This window comes from Macrobrachium rosenbergii, chromosome 55, assembly GCF_040412425.1.
Source record: "Macrobrachium rosenbergii isolate ZJJX-2024 chromosome 55, ASM4041242v1, whole genome shotgun sequence".
Classification (NCBI taxonomy): Eukaryota; Metazoa; Arthropoda; class Malacostraca; order Decapoda; family Palaemonidae; genus Macrobrachium; species Macrobrachium rosenbergii.
Window position 1 is genome coordinate 15,836,980 of NC_089795.1, and position 17,679 is coordinate 15,854,658.

The window sequence follows — 17,679 nt, forward strand, 5'->3', positions numbered from 1 at the left end:
ATGTAATGGAAAATGTCGAATAATAGTGCCGTGTGGTTCCCATAATAGTTGGGCATAAGTAAACAAAGGAAGAACGCTGATTAAGAAAACAACTGCGAGCGGGAGTACGCATAAAGCCAAGGTCTATAGAGATTCTATAGACTTTGCATAAAGCTTTCTTGCAAGTTCTCGTTCCTTGAAGTTACAACACGGATCATTAAGAGGGATTACAAGATGTTAACATTCATGACTTACGTTATAACGAACTGAGAGGATGGTGGATAACGCTTAATATTAATAAGTTGATATTTGTGTGTATACATATATATACATTATACTGTAAATGTCGTTTGCTCAATTCCAATTCGGGAATATAAGTAAATGATTAGGTACCAAACCATTTATCACTTATAATTCCCCTTCGGTAATATTCCCGAAATAGCGCGATTTGGATAGCAATCGACATTTGTAGATTAATGCTGGTAAATCAAATGTCACGGTGATGTGGTAAAAATTCACACATAACCTATACACACACACACACACACACACACACACACACACACACACACACATATATATATATATATATATATATATATATATATATATATATATATATTATATATATATATATATATATATATATATATATATATATATATATATATATATATACAGACGTAAATAATTTGTATATCTTTAGTTGTACTTGCTGAGTGTTACATTTGTCAAGAACATCATTGCCAATCAGGTTATATTTTTCATTATATACTGTATATATATATATATATATATATATATATATATATATATATATATATATATATAGATAGATAGATAGATAGATAGATAGATAGATAGATAGATAGATAATTAACTGAATAAATTATCAAGAGTAATTCTCAGAGAGAGAGAGAGAGAGAGAGAGAGAAGAGAAATTCAGACGCTGTCATGTAACAAAAGTTTTTCCTTCCAGAAATCTTGACGTACATGTCATCAGGTGAGAGCGACACCCTAAGATAACAAAATGAACTACTTTTAAACTAACAGCATTACATTGCCTAGCCTGCTATAGTATACTGATACCTGGCATAGCATGAGATGCTGCTTTAATTGAAACTATTATTTCCTCTTTCTTCCTTGTGCCCCGGGCATTTGCACAGTTAACACACAAAAACCAGTGACAGGTCAGCTTCTTCGATGACAAAATATGAATGGTAACAACTGTTCACTTTATGTTTGCTTTTTCTGTTGCTTGCTGACAGCAACATGAAATCTTTCCACTTCAAAGTGACCCAATTTTCAGGTCACTTCACCAAACCTTTTCGACGAAGTGTCATCTTTTCGAAACTAAATGTTATATTATTCAGTGGAAGAAATGCTGTTCAACAGTCCGTAATAAATGTTTATAAAATATAAGTGAAAACCAATTAACAAAAAAAATGGTTTGGCCCCAGAAAATCGTCTTTAGTTATTTTCCGTAAACTTATCCTCGGTGAAGAGACTTTTTCCCTCCAAGGCGGTGATGCTCCAAGTGGCGTAGGGTAGTACGGACTAGCACGAACGTCGGCTCTTCCAGATTCTGTAGTGCGGTGCTGGCGAAAATCAGGTGTTTCTCTCCGTTTCTGGGTTCCATTTCTGTTAAGCAGGTAAGTGGATACGATAAGTGTAAGTAGAAACAGATAGAAAGAATTATGACTTTTTGATTATATTTACATATTCAAACACACACGCACATAAATACAGTATATACATATATATATATATATATATATATATATATATATATATATATATATATATATATATATATATATATATATATATATATATATGTGTGTGTGTGTGTGTGTATCTTCTTGTTGTAGCCTTTAGCCTGATAATTTATGGACATATATGACAGACTATGACATTTTTTATATTCACAAATGTTAATCCGCAAATATCGTTTAATATCCATTTCACTACACATCAGGAACAACCTGAGACAAAAAGGAATTATAATCGATAAGTGCTTTGTCACCAGTGGGGTTCGAACCGCTGCATGGTTGAGAAATAACGATGAACAGTGGCTTTTGACCACTTTTGTGCGCGTGTCTTCTTGTTGTGGCCTGTAGCTTGATAACGTTATATGATTGGTGATCCGATCAGAACATGTAGAGCAACCCATGTACTACATATTTTGAAATTTCAGTTCTAGTCATGCAGAAAAAATGTAGAAATCCACGCTTTGCCAGTTGTCCTAGCTTCTTAAAGGGCCTTTCACTTAACAGACAGACCAGTTACAAACAGCTAAGTGAGCAATGCCCACTGTATTGCAGAAAGTTAAATCCAAGAAGAACTCAAAGCAAGTTTGTGCCAAGACTTCATGACCTCTACGTTTCGGTCCTTTATCCCTCGAGATATCCTATGATGCACCAGAAACCTTTGAGACTTCAGCTGTTATTCTCTGCTGCAACAACTCTTCAGGGCAGCAACACTGTTCTTTCACGTTAACTGTGATAAAACTAAGTATTTTTGATTACGGATTGTCTTCCATAGGAAACTCTTAGCTAAGGCACAGGCACATAGGCATGTACAATACACACACACACACTCATACACACACACACACATATATATATGTGTGTGTGTGTGTCGTTATGAGGATTTATTTCATGCCTAAAATTCCTGAGACCCACTAATTAGGGTCACGTGTAACCAATGGATAATTACACACTTTACAGAATTATTTCCGTTGTTTATTGCTGCATATATTGCCTTTGATTTTTTGAAATAAATAAGTGACGTGGATATGGATTTAAATTGATTATCTGTGACTGAGGGAAATCGTTGAATAAACGTATTATTATGATACTCGTAATGAGCCGCTCGGGCAGGATAGATTTGAATGTTCCTGCAATGCATTTAAAGTGTCGAAGGTGAACTCCTCTGTGTAAGAGCGCTTCAAATAAAAGAATAATGAAAGACGAAAAGTTTCAGAGGTGAAGAACAGAAACATTCGACAGGTGTCATTTGAGCTGGAATAAATACTTATTCCTGTTTCGGGTCGTAACAGCGGCATCGTAAACACCAGGGTTTGAGATGACTATTAAGGGAACGAAATACAAATCCGAAAAAGCGTAACAACAGCTGTGTTATAAGTGACATTTTCTTCCAGAGGATTTTCCCGCAGCATCGTGCCTTCCCTCCCAGAATGACGTGGCAGCATCGGTGTGCGGTGGTGGCGCTGCTGGGGATGTTGAGTGGCAGGGCCCTTTGTGATCAGCCGAGAGTAGAAACGCCCTCAGGAACCTTCTTGGGCGGTACCCATACATCCAAGAGGCAAGGCCGAACTATCTACACCTTCACGGGCATACCCTTCGCCAAACCTCCGGTCGATGGCCTCAGGTTCTCTGTACGTTGAATGTGATGCGTCACACTGCCTGCAATGTCTCATTTCTAGTTTAAGGATACTAATGCTCAGGATGGAGTGCCTTCATCATCTTAGATTAAATGACTCAGTACATTTGCACGTGATTATATTATGATTAGATATGAGTTTCTTGCAAAATACGTTTGAGGAGATATGACCGAAAAGTTCCCCAGTGCGTATAAATATGTTGATTTGTTCATCGCCTATAATGGTGGCTGGGATCCTTTTTCAATATCGAATTCTGTTCATGTCATCCATTACAGTATCCGTTACCTTATGGGGAGCACAAGGAAATATTCAACGCCACCAAAGAGCCGCCTCCTTGTCTCCACTGGGACAACTTGCGTGGGCGTGGTGTTGTTGGGAAAGAAGACTGCCTTTACCTAAATGTCTTCACTAATCGAGTAAGTATTACAGTACAGAAATGTGGAAAAGTTTGCGTGTTTCCAAATGTAGTAGCTGTCGTAAAACTCCTGCTAGAACAAACAAGAACTGATCACCACCAGGTAACAGAATGTTTTGGACTTGTGTGAAAACCATACATGAACGAGATCAAGCAAAGGACCAGATTGCTTGAGTTACCTTCATGGGCATTCCAGCTATTCTCATTTATTTTTACCACCCCTTCAGGTTCCGCCTCCTCCTGATTACTACAACACTCAGCCAACCATTGCTTTTCTTCACGCTGGAACCTGGATGGCGGGCAGTGGCGGCGATGGGCTCTTCCAGCCAGATTACCTCCTGGAATCAGATGTTTGTGTCATCACAGTCAACCATAGACTTGGACCTTTCGGTAAGACTATAATCTGATTTTACGATCTGAGTGAATGCCTTAGGCCTCGAAAATGGTTCAGGGATCCGTTCGAGTGATGAGATTTTGTTATGGAATGTCTCTGTTATTTAACGTATACTCCATTTAAAGCACGAAAAATAGTGATTTTGTAGTCCACTAAGCTGGTTTTTGCCCGCTAATGTTGGTTATCTTTGTTAATCCAAAATCTCATTAGCCAAATAATTCATTGTATAACGAAATCTATCTTTAGATAAACATTGTCCTTTGAAAATGGGATAAACGAGGAAAAGAGGTGAGACAGTATATATATATATATATATATATATATATATATATATATATATATATATATATATATATATATATATATATATATATATATATATATATATATATATATATATATTAACTTTATCACATACACAATTGTTCTGTGCATTAGTAGAATTACTAACAGGACCTCATTCAAATTATTAATAGATACCATGGTTTTGAATGAGGTCCTAATATATATATATATATATATATATATATATATATATATATATATATATATATATACAGTCATGAAGCTACAAAATGTCGCTTTTGGGAATATATATCGATGGGGAATTAATATATGGGAATTATAAGTGATAAATGGATCGGTATGCGGGAATTGGATATTAAACGACATTCGTAGCTTCATGAAAACTATAAATCACAGTGTGATATATATATATATATATATATATATATATATATATTAAGCTGACAAACCTGGCACTCTCCGGGAAAACTCTGAATGACAACTCGATAAACTCTCTTTCTTTCTCCTCCTTAACACCACCTCTACTCTCTCTCTCTCTTCCTCCCTCTCCTCTCTCTCTCCTCTCTCTCTCTCTCTCTCTCTTCTCTCTCTCTTTTAACACCCCCTCTACTCTTTCTCTCATGTCTCTCTCTCTCTCTCTCTTTCTCTCTCACTCTTTCCCTCTTACTCCTCCCTAACACCTCTCTACCCCCTCTCTCACTTCCTTTCTCTCTCTCTCTCTCTTACATTCTCCCTTTCCTGTTAAGATAGTTGTTTCAGTTACATTGCCTAACATTTTTGACATTTTATGTTTTACCCCTTCTCACCCCCCATTCCTATCAGGGCTGAACTTTGACTGAAAGGGCGTTGGGAGTGTCACTATTCATCTCAGCGACCTCAAAAACTTTGGATTAGACATTAATATCTGTCATTTTTGACATTTTATTTTAAACCCCCTCCTTTGGGGGTGAACATGGAATTAAGGGTCATCAGAAGTGTCACTATTCATCTCAGTGACCTCAAAAACTATGGTTTAAACACTAATATCTGTTATTTTTGACATTTTATATTGCACCCCTTCTCACACCCATTCCTAACAGGGCTGAACTAGGACTTAAAGGGCATTGGGAGTGCCACTGTTCATCTCAGTGACCTTGAAACTATGGATCAGACACAAATATCTGTCATTTTTGACATTTTATATTTCACTTCTTCTCACCCCCATTACTATCAGGGCTGAACTTGGACTTAAAGGGTGTCAGGAATGTTACTATTCATCTCAGCAACCTCGAAAACTATGGATTAGACACAAATGTCTGTCATTTTTGACATTTTATATTTCACCCCCTTCTCACCCCCCATTCCTATCAGGGCTGTACTTGGACTTAAATGGCATCGAGAGTGTCACCATTCATCTCAGTGACCTCAAAAATTATGGATAAGACACAAATATCATCAAATTTGACATTTTATATTTCACCCCTTCTCACCTTCATTCCTATCGGGGCAGAACTTGAACTTAAATGGCATTGGAAGTGTCACTATTCATCTCAGCGACCTTGAAAACTATGGATGTGACACTAATATCTGTCATTTTTGACATTTTATATTTCACCCCTTCTCACCCCCATTCCTACCGTGGCTGAACTTGGACTTAAAGGGCATCAGGAGTGTTATTATTCATCTCAGCAACCTCGAAAACTATGAATTTAACTCTAACATCTGTCATTTTCTTTTATTTTTACATGTCATCCCCGTCCACCCCACCCCCTTTGGTGCCAGTGATGTCTTACCCTGACAGTATTCTTTTCCAGTCATATGTAGGCTGTACCAAAATGAGGTATGATAAAACTGTAGAGTTTATTTAGTTACTAAGTGTATGGGCAGAACCAGCCCCACTTCAGGGAAGTTCTTCCCACTCCCACCCCCTTTGTTGCCCTTTGGTTCTAGGGATGTCTTACCCCCACAGTATTCTTTTCCTGATAGTAAGTCATATGTATACCAAGTTTGGCTTAAAGTGCTCAATTCATTTCAGATTTATGCTGGAGCATACACACACGCACATCCACATATATACATACATCCATTTTTTATATATACAGATATATATATATATATATATATATATATATATATATATATATATATATATATATATATATATATATATAATTATAATAAACACAACGCCCTCCTAAATTATCAATTTCTTCACACTTTTTGGATATGCTCATCCCTATAAAGACTAAGATTGAAATCGAAGAGAACCTGAATAAATTCTGATGTCCGTAGCAGAACTTTAACCCACATCCAGTGTATCAAAATGAGGTCACGTTATGGTCAGTTTGGTGACGTGATATTCTTCCATTTGGATCTTAGGCTTGGTAGTGACATGCACATCCAAAAAGTATGTAGAAACTGAGAATTTAAGAGGGCTTTGTGATTATTCTAGTTACATAAGTATGCGATAGAAAGTTACCAGTAGATTATATATATATATATATATATATATATATATATATATATATATATATATATATATATATATATATATATATATATATATATATATATATATATATATATATATATATATATATATATATATATATATATATATATCAAGTATATATATATATTATTTTACAAAGTGTTCACCTGGTTATTAACCATAGATTTCAAAAATCTACCTCACTTCAGCCTGAACTGTCATAACAATAAATTTACGACTGAGTACTCTAAAGGCATCAGTGATTGCTTAAAAAACTTACTAATCATGTGAAAAATCAGACTAAGTTTATCAGAAGAATTGTGAGGTATCAACATTTAAACAAGAAATATACTAAAGTAAAAGGGTATCACTCCAACAAACAACTTTAGCTGTTTCCCTAGTCTTAATTCACTTCAGCAAAACTAAAAGAACAGAACATGTTTATCGCTTTGCCATATGCACACAATCTTATCACTGGTGGTTAATAAATGAAACACTTGTTAAAATTTCTAATACAAAAATTTATTTTTAAATTCAAAATTTATAATTAGAATTCACAACCTGAAAAAATTTACTATTACTTGAAAACAACACAAAATTTAATTAATTCTTGAGTTAAATTACAAAGGTTAATGTATCAAGAAACTAAATTAATCAAGGAAAATTTAAACTATCCAGAAATATTTAAGATTTGAAAAGTAAATGAAAATTAAATCAAGTATGCAATGTTAATTATTAAGAAATACTTAAAATGCTAAGCAAATAAATGTTAAATCACCACTATATAAAATGTGAAAAATATAGATTGCAAACACAAGAACATGCAAAAATACACAAAAGATTTACCAAAAACAATTTCACTAAGGCAAAAATCCCTCAATATACCTTATTATGCCATGGTAATAATAAGTAAAATTCACTTTACCTTACACAAGTTTGTTAAAACTTTCACAAAATCACTCCAAATGCAGCTGCTTGAGAGTCACAAAACACTTTTTTGTTAGGTTCCGTTACTAATATATACAACTTTTTATTACCGTTATCAGATCTCAAAAGCTAAGATTAATATCAGTGACCACACAAATATTTTACATTAATAACTGCTCTCTTTTGAAGAAAGAGAGGGAGAGAGAGAGAGAGAGAGAGAGAGAGAGAGAGAGAGAGAGAGAGAGAGAGAGAGAGAGAGAGAGATATTACAATTAATGTAACAAGCACAGTATCCAGTCTTATAATGAAAAGAGTCCTATCCCCGGTCAAAGAGCAAAACTTTCATGGAACACTCTAGAAAAGAAACATGAGACCCGATCAGAGCAATGCAGTCTTAAACATGATGCAACTGCCATCTGCTTTGGTGCAATAACTCGTTTGTATTTCTCAAAAAGGCACACGTGTCTTTACCAAAAAATCATGTGGGACAAAGCTTTTAATGAGATCTTAACACGATCAAAGCAGACTGTAGCTGGCTAATTATGACTGGCATGGCTTTTAAAACAAGATGAAGACCTGTCAACACATTATCTTTCACGATGACAATCGAAGCAAAATGAAGCATTTGCTACCACACACACGTGTTGCTGATATACTACGTTATTGTGAAAAGCGTATTGCTAATTCTTGTGAGATCTGATATAATATGGTTTTGATTAACATGTTTATTTAAAGCAATGAATTCTAGACAATATTATTAATCACAGGAAAGAAAAGCATTTTCAATGATCGTAAACACACTTTGCACAACAAAAGAATTCAAAGGAGATGCAGGGAAATTTTTCTAAGCATGGGCACAATTCCAGTCACGTTACTTGGGCCAACGAGCAGGAAAGTGTAGGAACCTACGTTCCCGACACTCCACGTTTCATGCCAGTCCAAAATATTATCTCATGGTATGAGTACGGGTTTGAAACTTATGCGAAAACCTTCCTTGGGTCAAATGAGGGTTGTGTGCAAAATTTTGTCTAGATCGATCAAGTGGTTCAGATTTCTATAGTGCACAAGTTTACAAGTTTAGTTACATTCAAATATATATATATATACAAGTTAAGTATACCTTAGTTTTACCAGACCACTGAGCTGATTAACAGCTATTCTAGGGCTGGCCCAAAGGATTAGACTTATTTTACGTGGCTAAGAACCAACTGGTTACTTAGCAACGGGACCTACAGCTTATTGTGGAATCCGAACCACATTATAGCGAGAAATTAATTTCTATCACCAGAAATAAATTCCTCTAACTCTTCATCAGCCGGCCGGAGACTCGAACTCTGGTCTACAGTATGTACATATATATATATGTATATATATATGGAAACACTGGAGTGCTGCGAGGCCTTTCAACACTTACGTCCTATACTTAGCAGACTGAAGAAATATAAAAGTAAGTTTACAAAGAAAGCTCATATAAATAACAGATGGGGATTATAAAGGAAACATACGTACCTGGAATCCAACACAATTGAAGAATTAGTAGAACTGTCAAAAAAAACAGGGTTAAATATTTAAGAGGTTTTAATTGTCCTGTCCTTGCTTCTGAACGGTTGATCCTAATCCTTTGTAAAACCTCTTAAATATTTAACCCTGTTTTGGCAATTCTACTAATTCTTCAATTGTGTTGGATTCCAGGTACATATGTTTCCTTTTCCTTTATAATTCCCACCTGTCATTTATGTGAGCTTTCTTTGTAAACTTACTTTTATATTTATTCAGTCTGCTAAGTAAAGGACGTAAGTGTCGACAGGCCTCGCAGCACTCCAGTGTTTCTGTTTCCTTCGTGGATTATATCTTTGTTTATGTATTCATCACGTTTCATATTTTCGTGATTCAGTTGTACATATATACAGTATATATATATATATATATATATATATATATATATATATATATATATATATATATATATATATATATATATATATATATACATTTATATATATAATATATTTATCATGATTTCCCAAGTATTTGTTAGCCCATATTTCATAGACGGTATGAAGATAACACTTTTATTTTCTGCGGAGTAATTCCATATTCAGTTTTCTTTAGATCTTATGAATTCCTTTCATCCATTTACTTGGAGACAGAGGTTGATAGGCTCATTTTCTTTTTAGAACGTGTGGGTGAGTTTTTCACAGAGATTTTTAGGTAGATTACGTTGACAGGCCTTCGATTCAATTATGTTCAGTAGTTCTCCCTTCCGTTTAAGATTAATAAAACACTTAATCGTAGAGAACTGTCCTTATATTCAAAACGAACAGCTTTCAAGAAGAAATAAGATTTTATAGACTTATGAATCATTGTTATCCTTTCAATTGGTTCCAAAGTCTTAAAAGTGCGTTTTCAGGCTATTTCCACACCCATGACAATGACAGTAGTTTCCACTGTCCCTTGAAACGTAATGTCTGATTCTTCATAGGGTGCACTAAGCTCCATTTTAGGTTCACATCGACTGAAAAACAGGGATTTTCAAATTCTTGGCCAGACACAACGCCCATAATCATTACAGTATTCACAATAGTCACGCTCAACACTCAAAGATGGCGCAGTTCGAAACCATCGCCGCCACAACTTTCACTTCTGTTAAGGCAACGTTCTTAACCTGACCATCTTCCTTTTCACTGCAGACCCGAACAACAAGTTCCTCCATGTCCTGCTTGTATTTCATTGTGTAGGGTAGGCTATATATACAGTTGCATTTTTTACTTCATTTTTACTTATCTGGTCAATATGAGACTTATTTAATAGATGTTTTTAGTCTCAATCTTTTTGTGTTCCGTTTTTGCTTTCATAACAGTTTTAAGTTTAGTGACCACATCATATACCTACTTGGTTTTTATATTCTTTATTATTTGTGAACTGCCTTTTATTGAACTGACACTTTTGAAGTGTTAGTTCTGGTTATTCCTTTCTATCTATAGACAGTCATTTTATTTATAATCAACCACTGTATCATTTTCTGCCATTTCATTTCACTTTTTGTAAATCTTATAGATGATCAATCTTGATGATTCCGGGAAGCTCTGCTATGCCTCTTAAACAGACTTAGAAATAAAATGTCTGTAATTCTATCATGTATCCAGGCTGCCCTGTTCCACCATATATATATATATATATATATATATATATATATATATATATATATATATATATATATATATATATATATATATATATATATAATGTATATCATATGTACAACTAATGATTGTGTGTGTCTTAGAAATGTGTCCATCTTATTTATTGAAAAAATCAAATCGGGAATTGTAGATTTATAGAAAACAAAAGTAGAAAGTAACTGTTTCCTGGTCTTAATTCACTTTAGCAAAACTAAAAGAACATCTGGTTTATCCTTATCATAGACATTTACAATTAGATTTTTTTATTAGTCAGTGCCACCGGTGCTTTGATTTCAAAAAGAAGGAGTATGCAATGTTAAATTACCAAGAAATATTTAAAATGTTACGTAAATAAATGTTACATCACAAACATAAAAAATGTGAAAATATTGGTGGCATAACATGACTGTTCTGCTTCTGCGACCACCCACGAACTTCTTGGTTCCCTTGCGAGTGACCGGCATCTTCGAGCCTCCTGAAGATCTGCACCCGAGAATTATTTCTTCTTCATTTTACCTTGTGTTTAAATTGGGTATTCTACTTTCTCGTAGAGTCATCTTCCTGGTTATGAGCTATTTATTGATAGCCTTCCTCTAGATATAAGACCGTACTTCTCTTCTATGCTTGAGATTTCTAAGTTAAGGTGTGTAGAAGTTTTATTGAATATTTGACATTAGTTCTTTTGAGATCTGATGGCAATCCTAGAATTACATGAAAAAAGTAAATAAGGAATTACCGAAAGAAAGAGCGTGAACCGTTTCCAAATAATTCATTTTATTACCCTGAATTTGCTCCAGATCTGCTACTTTGTAATAAGGAAAAGTGTTAGATGGAACATTAAACTACCTTCTTCCACAGTTGGTGAATGATTTCATAAGAAGGGCCTTTGGTGGTGCGACCACCCACGAACTTCTTGGTTCCCTTTAGTGACCGGCATCTTCGAGCCTCCTCAAGATCTGCACCCGAAAATTTTTTTCTTCTTGCCAGTTTAACAAATTCTCGCAAGAGTCATCTTCCTGGTTATGAGCTGTCTAATCCTGAGTATAAAAATCAAATTGGAAAATGTCTAAGGAGAATTAAGATAAAATAAAACATCCGTTTCAAATAAAAATACTTTTAACAAATTTCTTGTTTAACCCTGAGTACAAAAATCAAACAAAAGAACTAAAATGTCTGCAGGTGCTCATGACAACAGATAAAAACCAAATGTTCTGTGACATAAACAGAGAAGAAACTAATATACTCAGCAAAAAAGCAAAAATAATGTGTACGTTGAGTCATATTTTCATTTCCGTCGTGTTTCGATTCTTGCATGACTCCAGAGTCATAGCATTCATCAAGAAGCCTCGTCTTCTGAGTTTAATTTGATTTCAAGCAACTTCACACCATCGTTGCCAAAGACCTTAAAATGACCTTGATGAAATATCTGCAGCGATGATTATGACTCCATAGTAGGAAAATAATTTTCATTCAACTGTCTACTAACTAACTTTTCAAAGTACGATCATGAAAGACATTTTTTTTGATAGCGAAACAAAACCTCTACGTAAATCCTCCTCATAACATTGAAATTCTTTGGACTTTTGAAATGTGATTTTTTGACTGATTTTTACACGAATTTCCTTGAAATACACGTTTTGTATATCCCATGTTCCCGAAATTCCATCCAGGTTTCCTGTCAACTGAAGATCCAGAAGGTCCTGGAAACTATGGTCTGATGGACCAAATCATGGCACTGGAATGGATACACGAAAACGGTCGTTATTTTGGCTGCATGAATGATTCCGTAACTGTCATGGGATCCGGAGCTGGAGGTATTAGCGCCAATCTCCTGATGCTGTCCCCGAAGACGAGAGGGGCTGCCTACCATCCTGATGATCATGGTGAGCAAAACCTCATACTTTCTGTCCCTTTAACATAAAGAAACAGTTTGGCCATACTGGTGTACAGATACTTAGATATAAGGGTCTTTGAAAAATACATAAATATGTTTCATATATATAAGGCATCGCCGGCCATTTTACAATTAACATCTTTTCTTATTCCTTGTTAGCCCTGTTGCACAAAGCTATTTCTCACAGTGGTACAGCATACAGTCCACATGCCATTTCCAAGGATGCTAAGGTACAGGCTTTGAAACTGAGCAAAATAGTTGGGTGTCCCACAGCAACGTCGAAAGAGCTGATGTCCTGTCTCAGAATGACCTCTCCTGACAAGATTGTGGAAGCTGTGCCTTCTCTATATGTAAGTATCCTTCTTGTGACTAAAAGATTTCCCCTTTGTATGATTATACGAATAACAAACATGATCTGAAATTAGCAGAGAGAAGTATAAGGTTGTAGTGCAGTGATGTGTCAGTCGATATGACCTTTTACTTAAGCATGATGCAAGCAAGCCCTACACATGAATATGAGGATGCAAGAATTGACAAAATAGACATATTTGACGCTTTCCAATATCAAGAGGACTTGCGACATGTTCATGGGAAGAGGATGCGGCTTTGCCGTTCCGAAATAGACAACCGCGAGCTGCCTTGTGACAGGGAATTAGTAGCGGTTACCGGTGGAACTTCCTATTGTAATTTATATCTGAAACATAATTTTGTTAAGATTCCTTTTTAATACGTTACTGTTAATGACACATTGCTTGATATATTCATTTTCCTCAGCTCTGAAAGCTGAACGCAAAACAGGTAAAAAATGCGACGAAGTTTCTTCGGTGCAATCGAGTTTTCTGCACGACGTATAATTAAGGCCACCGAAAATAGATCTATCTTTCTGTGGTCTCGGTATAATGCTGTATGAGCCGCGGCCCATGAAACTTTAACCACGGCCAGGTGGTGGCATGTCCTATATTGTTGCCAGACGCACGATTATGGCTAACTTTGACCTTAAATTAAAACTACTGAGGCTAGAGGGCTGCGATTTGGTATGTTTGATGATTGGAGTATGGATGATCAACATAAAAATTTGCAGCCCTCTAGCCTCAGTAGTTTTTAAGATCTGAGGGCGGACGGACAGACAAAGCCGTCACAATAGTTTTCTTCTACAGAAAATTAAAAATGAAATCACACCTTACCTTACATATGCATCCAGCATAACTCTTCTTCTTTCTAATCGTCTTGATGCTTCTTTGTTAGCTTTGGGACGATGAGCCTCTGCCTTTCGCGCCAGTTGTGGACAAATGGCAAGGACCAAACGCAGTCATACCGGACGAACCTCACCACCTCATCAAGCACCGAGAATTCCTCCAAGTTCCTTGGCTTGTTGGCACCAACAAGGATGATGGCGCCTTCAGAGTGCAAGGTAAGTTGTCGATGTTGACATTCAAAATGAGTTGTCACTCTAGGCATCAATGGAGTTTTCTTTTATTCCGTTCGTAACAAACTATAAGATTCAGGAACAGCCAAACAAGCGCTATATTCAACATTTTTATTCCATTGGGACGTTTCGGCTCAAACACACTAAACCAACTTCGACCTAAAAAAAAAAAAAAGGAGGCAAAACACCAAAACATAAAATAAAAAAATAATTGTTTTTGAGTGTGACGTTTCTTTGATTTTTATTTTACTAAAATAAAAATTTTTATGTTTTGGTGTTTTGCCTCTGTTTGAGGTCGAAAATGGCTTAGTGTGTTAAAGCCGGAACGTCCAGTGGAATAAAAATGTTGACTATAGCCCGTGTTTGGCTGTTCCTGATGAGAATCAGATTCCCTAGGAATCAATCTCTAGCAACCATAAGATTCTTTTAGTCCAACAGAAAAGGAAGAGAGTCGTAAGAAAGATTTCTGTGGCTGATGGCGACCTTACAAAGCACCTCTGCAAACCCGTGAGATGACAATGGACAAAATGTTATGGAAAGTCAAAGACTCAATTTTTACAACCAGTTAGCCTTGCATTCATCTTATTTTTATCATCCTCTGTCCCCAGATATTTTGAAGGACTCTGCTCTCACGTCACAGCTTAATACGCAGTGGGATAAATATGGCCCTATTTTGCTGGACCTTGATGAAACTTCTTGCAAGGACCCGGTAGAAGTCTCAAAGAAAATCCGACAATATTACATGGGGAAAAAGAAATTTGGATACGAATCTTCAAAATCGTTTGTGGAGGTACAAGGCAAGATTTTAACCACCATATGGAAATATGACTCTACATAATTCTTCTTTTCCCTTATGTTATTATTATTATTATTATTATTATTATTATTATTATTATTATTATTATTATTATTATTATTCTACAGATGATGACAGATCGTTTCTTCTTGTACCCAACGGATCACGCTGCTAAAGATTATGCCATGTATCTCAAGAGCTATCAGACGTATCGGTACGAACTCGTCTACAGTGGACGAAAGTCGTTCTTGGACCTTTTGCATCAGGAGAATCCGCACGAAGCAGTTGCGTCCATGATAGGTGAGAGAGCAGAATCTGCGAGCATGCTGCGCACGATTGGGAAGATGGTCTGGTTAATGCTTCGAAAGTATTTTTGTTGGATTAGTTTTTTTTATGGAAGTCAGCTCTAAGTGAAGTTTGCAATGGCCAAAATTAAAGTTCCCTATGTAACACTAATTACTGGAACTGCATTTTTGATACAGGATGGGAATGATAAACCTGCAAAAAATGGTCCTTTGATTAAGCTGATCAGATATTTGTTTCATTCAGCTTTGAAGCTAATCACTGAATTTTTCATACGTGGAAGTTTCTTGCGTCTGATGTGCTGTAGAATGCGGTAAGATGTAAAAACCAGTTATGAATGTGTCAGTAGGTGGCGGTGTTTCCATTTGCCTTACTTTATCTGGATTCTAATGGTTCATATTTCCCATGCACAAACAGGGTCTTCCGTCTCTAACCCAAGGTTCCAGAATAGTCGGGATTCCCACGGGTGGGGCGTTAGCTTTCTGGACGAACTGCTCTTCTTGTTCCCGTCCAGTAAATTAGATTTTGTTTATAAACAAGACTTTAAAGCAGACTCGGCTTCTCAGGTATCAACACACATGCTGATGTTGTGGACTAATTTTGTGAAAGGAAGGTAAGGAACGTGGGCATTATGTTATCAATATGAAACAGGCGTTGACTATTTTCAGTGAATAAGAATAAAAGAGGTTGCGGTCATGATTTTAGTCATGAGATTATAGAGAAATGGGGTTATCATCTTCTTGAATACGCAATTTCAGTGACCCAACGCCGGTGCTAAACGGATGGCCAGACGACTTGTCCCCTTGGGGAGCTTGGTGGGAACCTTTTGTCAACGGCTACCTCTACTACCTTCGGATCGATCCAGAAATGGAGAGCTTGGACGTCCCTCTGAAGGAAGAAAACATGCAGTTCTGGGAAGGGCTTCCTCTCTTCGAAAACCGCGATCAAAATGTTATTAGAGATGAATTATAAGATTGAAGAGGAGGGAAACCTGATTACCACTTGGTTTCTAAGCTCTGAAGGGTCGTGACTGAGTTGAGGCATTGTAGTCGGAGGCTTTGAGGCACCTTTAGCTTTTAATCTGGCTTTTTTATAATGTTAGTTCCTATTTCTTTTACGACCTGTGAACTAGAACCGACAGATTCTCTCTCTCTCTCTCTCTCTCTCTCTCTCTCTCTCTCTCTCTCTCTCTCTCTCTCTAATATACGCAAATATAGTATAGTATTTATTAACAAAGCCAAATTATTATAACTAAGTAGCTTATATAAATTCATTGTCCCAGATTACGAGCTCACACAGAACTTACGTATTTTCTTTTGGCAAAAACCAGCCGCTAATAACAGTGTTCTTACACATGTTCCATATATCGTCCCCTGCCTTATAAAACCTCCCAGTCTTCAAATACGCTCTCAATGTCTTTACTCAAAACTAACCAGCAAATTCCTGATTCCTGCTTCGCTTGCTTGTGCCCTGGCCTCTGCGTCATGGCCTCCAACAGTCTTGCGTTTGAGTTTCATTGATTAAGGGTGTATTCAAGATCATTTAATATCTGTAGCTATTCTCTTTCTATGTATTTATTCTATGTAGTTATTTATTTCATTCTTAATAGTCTGAAGTTTTCCCTTTCCTGCCTTGTTCGCCGTTTTCTTTTTTTATATTTATATTTTTTAGCATAAGGGCATTCTCCTCTGAGGGATACAAACTGTCAAGATTTTCCTGCAGGCGATCATCAAATTAATATGATAAAATCACTTGACTGGAGCAAAAATGAAGACTAGGATTTGCTGTCACTTAGTTTAGCTGTATATATATATATATATATATATATATATATATATATATATATATATATATATATATATATATATATATATATATATATATGTATACTACATATATATATATGTATGTATGTATGTATGTATGTATGTATGTATATAACTGAATCACGAAAATATGGAACGTGATGAATATATAAATAAAGACAAAATCCATGAAGGAACGAGAAACAATGGAGTACTGCAAGGCCTTTCGACTTCTTGTCCTTACTTCTCTGCAAAGGCCTTTCGTCGTCCTTTACTTAGCAGACTGCTAAATAAAGGACAAGAAGTCGAAAGGCCTGCAGCACTCCATTGTTTCTCTTCCTTCGTGGATTTTGTCTTTGTTTATATATATATATAT

At 35.8% G+C, this 17,679-nt stretch overlaps 1 protein-coding gene across 1 annotated transcript; it reads left to right on the forward strand.

Moving 5' to 3' along the window:
- The first annotated feature begins 2,958 nt into the window (after nt 1-2,958).
- LOC136835151 (esterase-6-like) lies at nt 2,959-17,293 on the forward strand. The gene is made up of 10 exons (XM_067098354.1): nt 2,959-3,379; nt 3,661-3,801; nt 4,028-4,190; nt 12,750-12,962; nt 13,133-13,323; nt 14,219-14,384; nt 15,008-15,189; nt 15,324-15,495; nt 15,916-16,111; nt 16,257-17,293. The coding sequence occupies exons 1-10, from the start codon at nt 3,179-3,181 to the stop codon at nt 16,468-16,470; spliced, it is 1,839 nt and encodes a 612-aa protein (XP_066954455.1). The 5' UTR covers nt 2,959-3,178; the 3' UTR covers nt 16,471-17,293.
- Nucleotides 17,294-17,679: the final 386 nt, after the last annotated feature.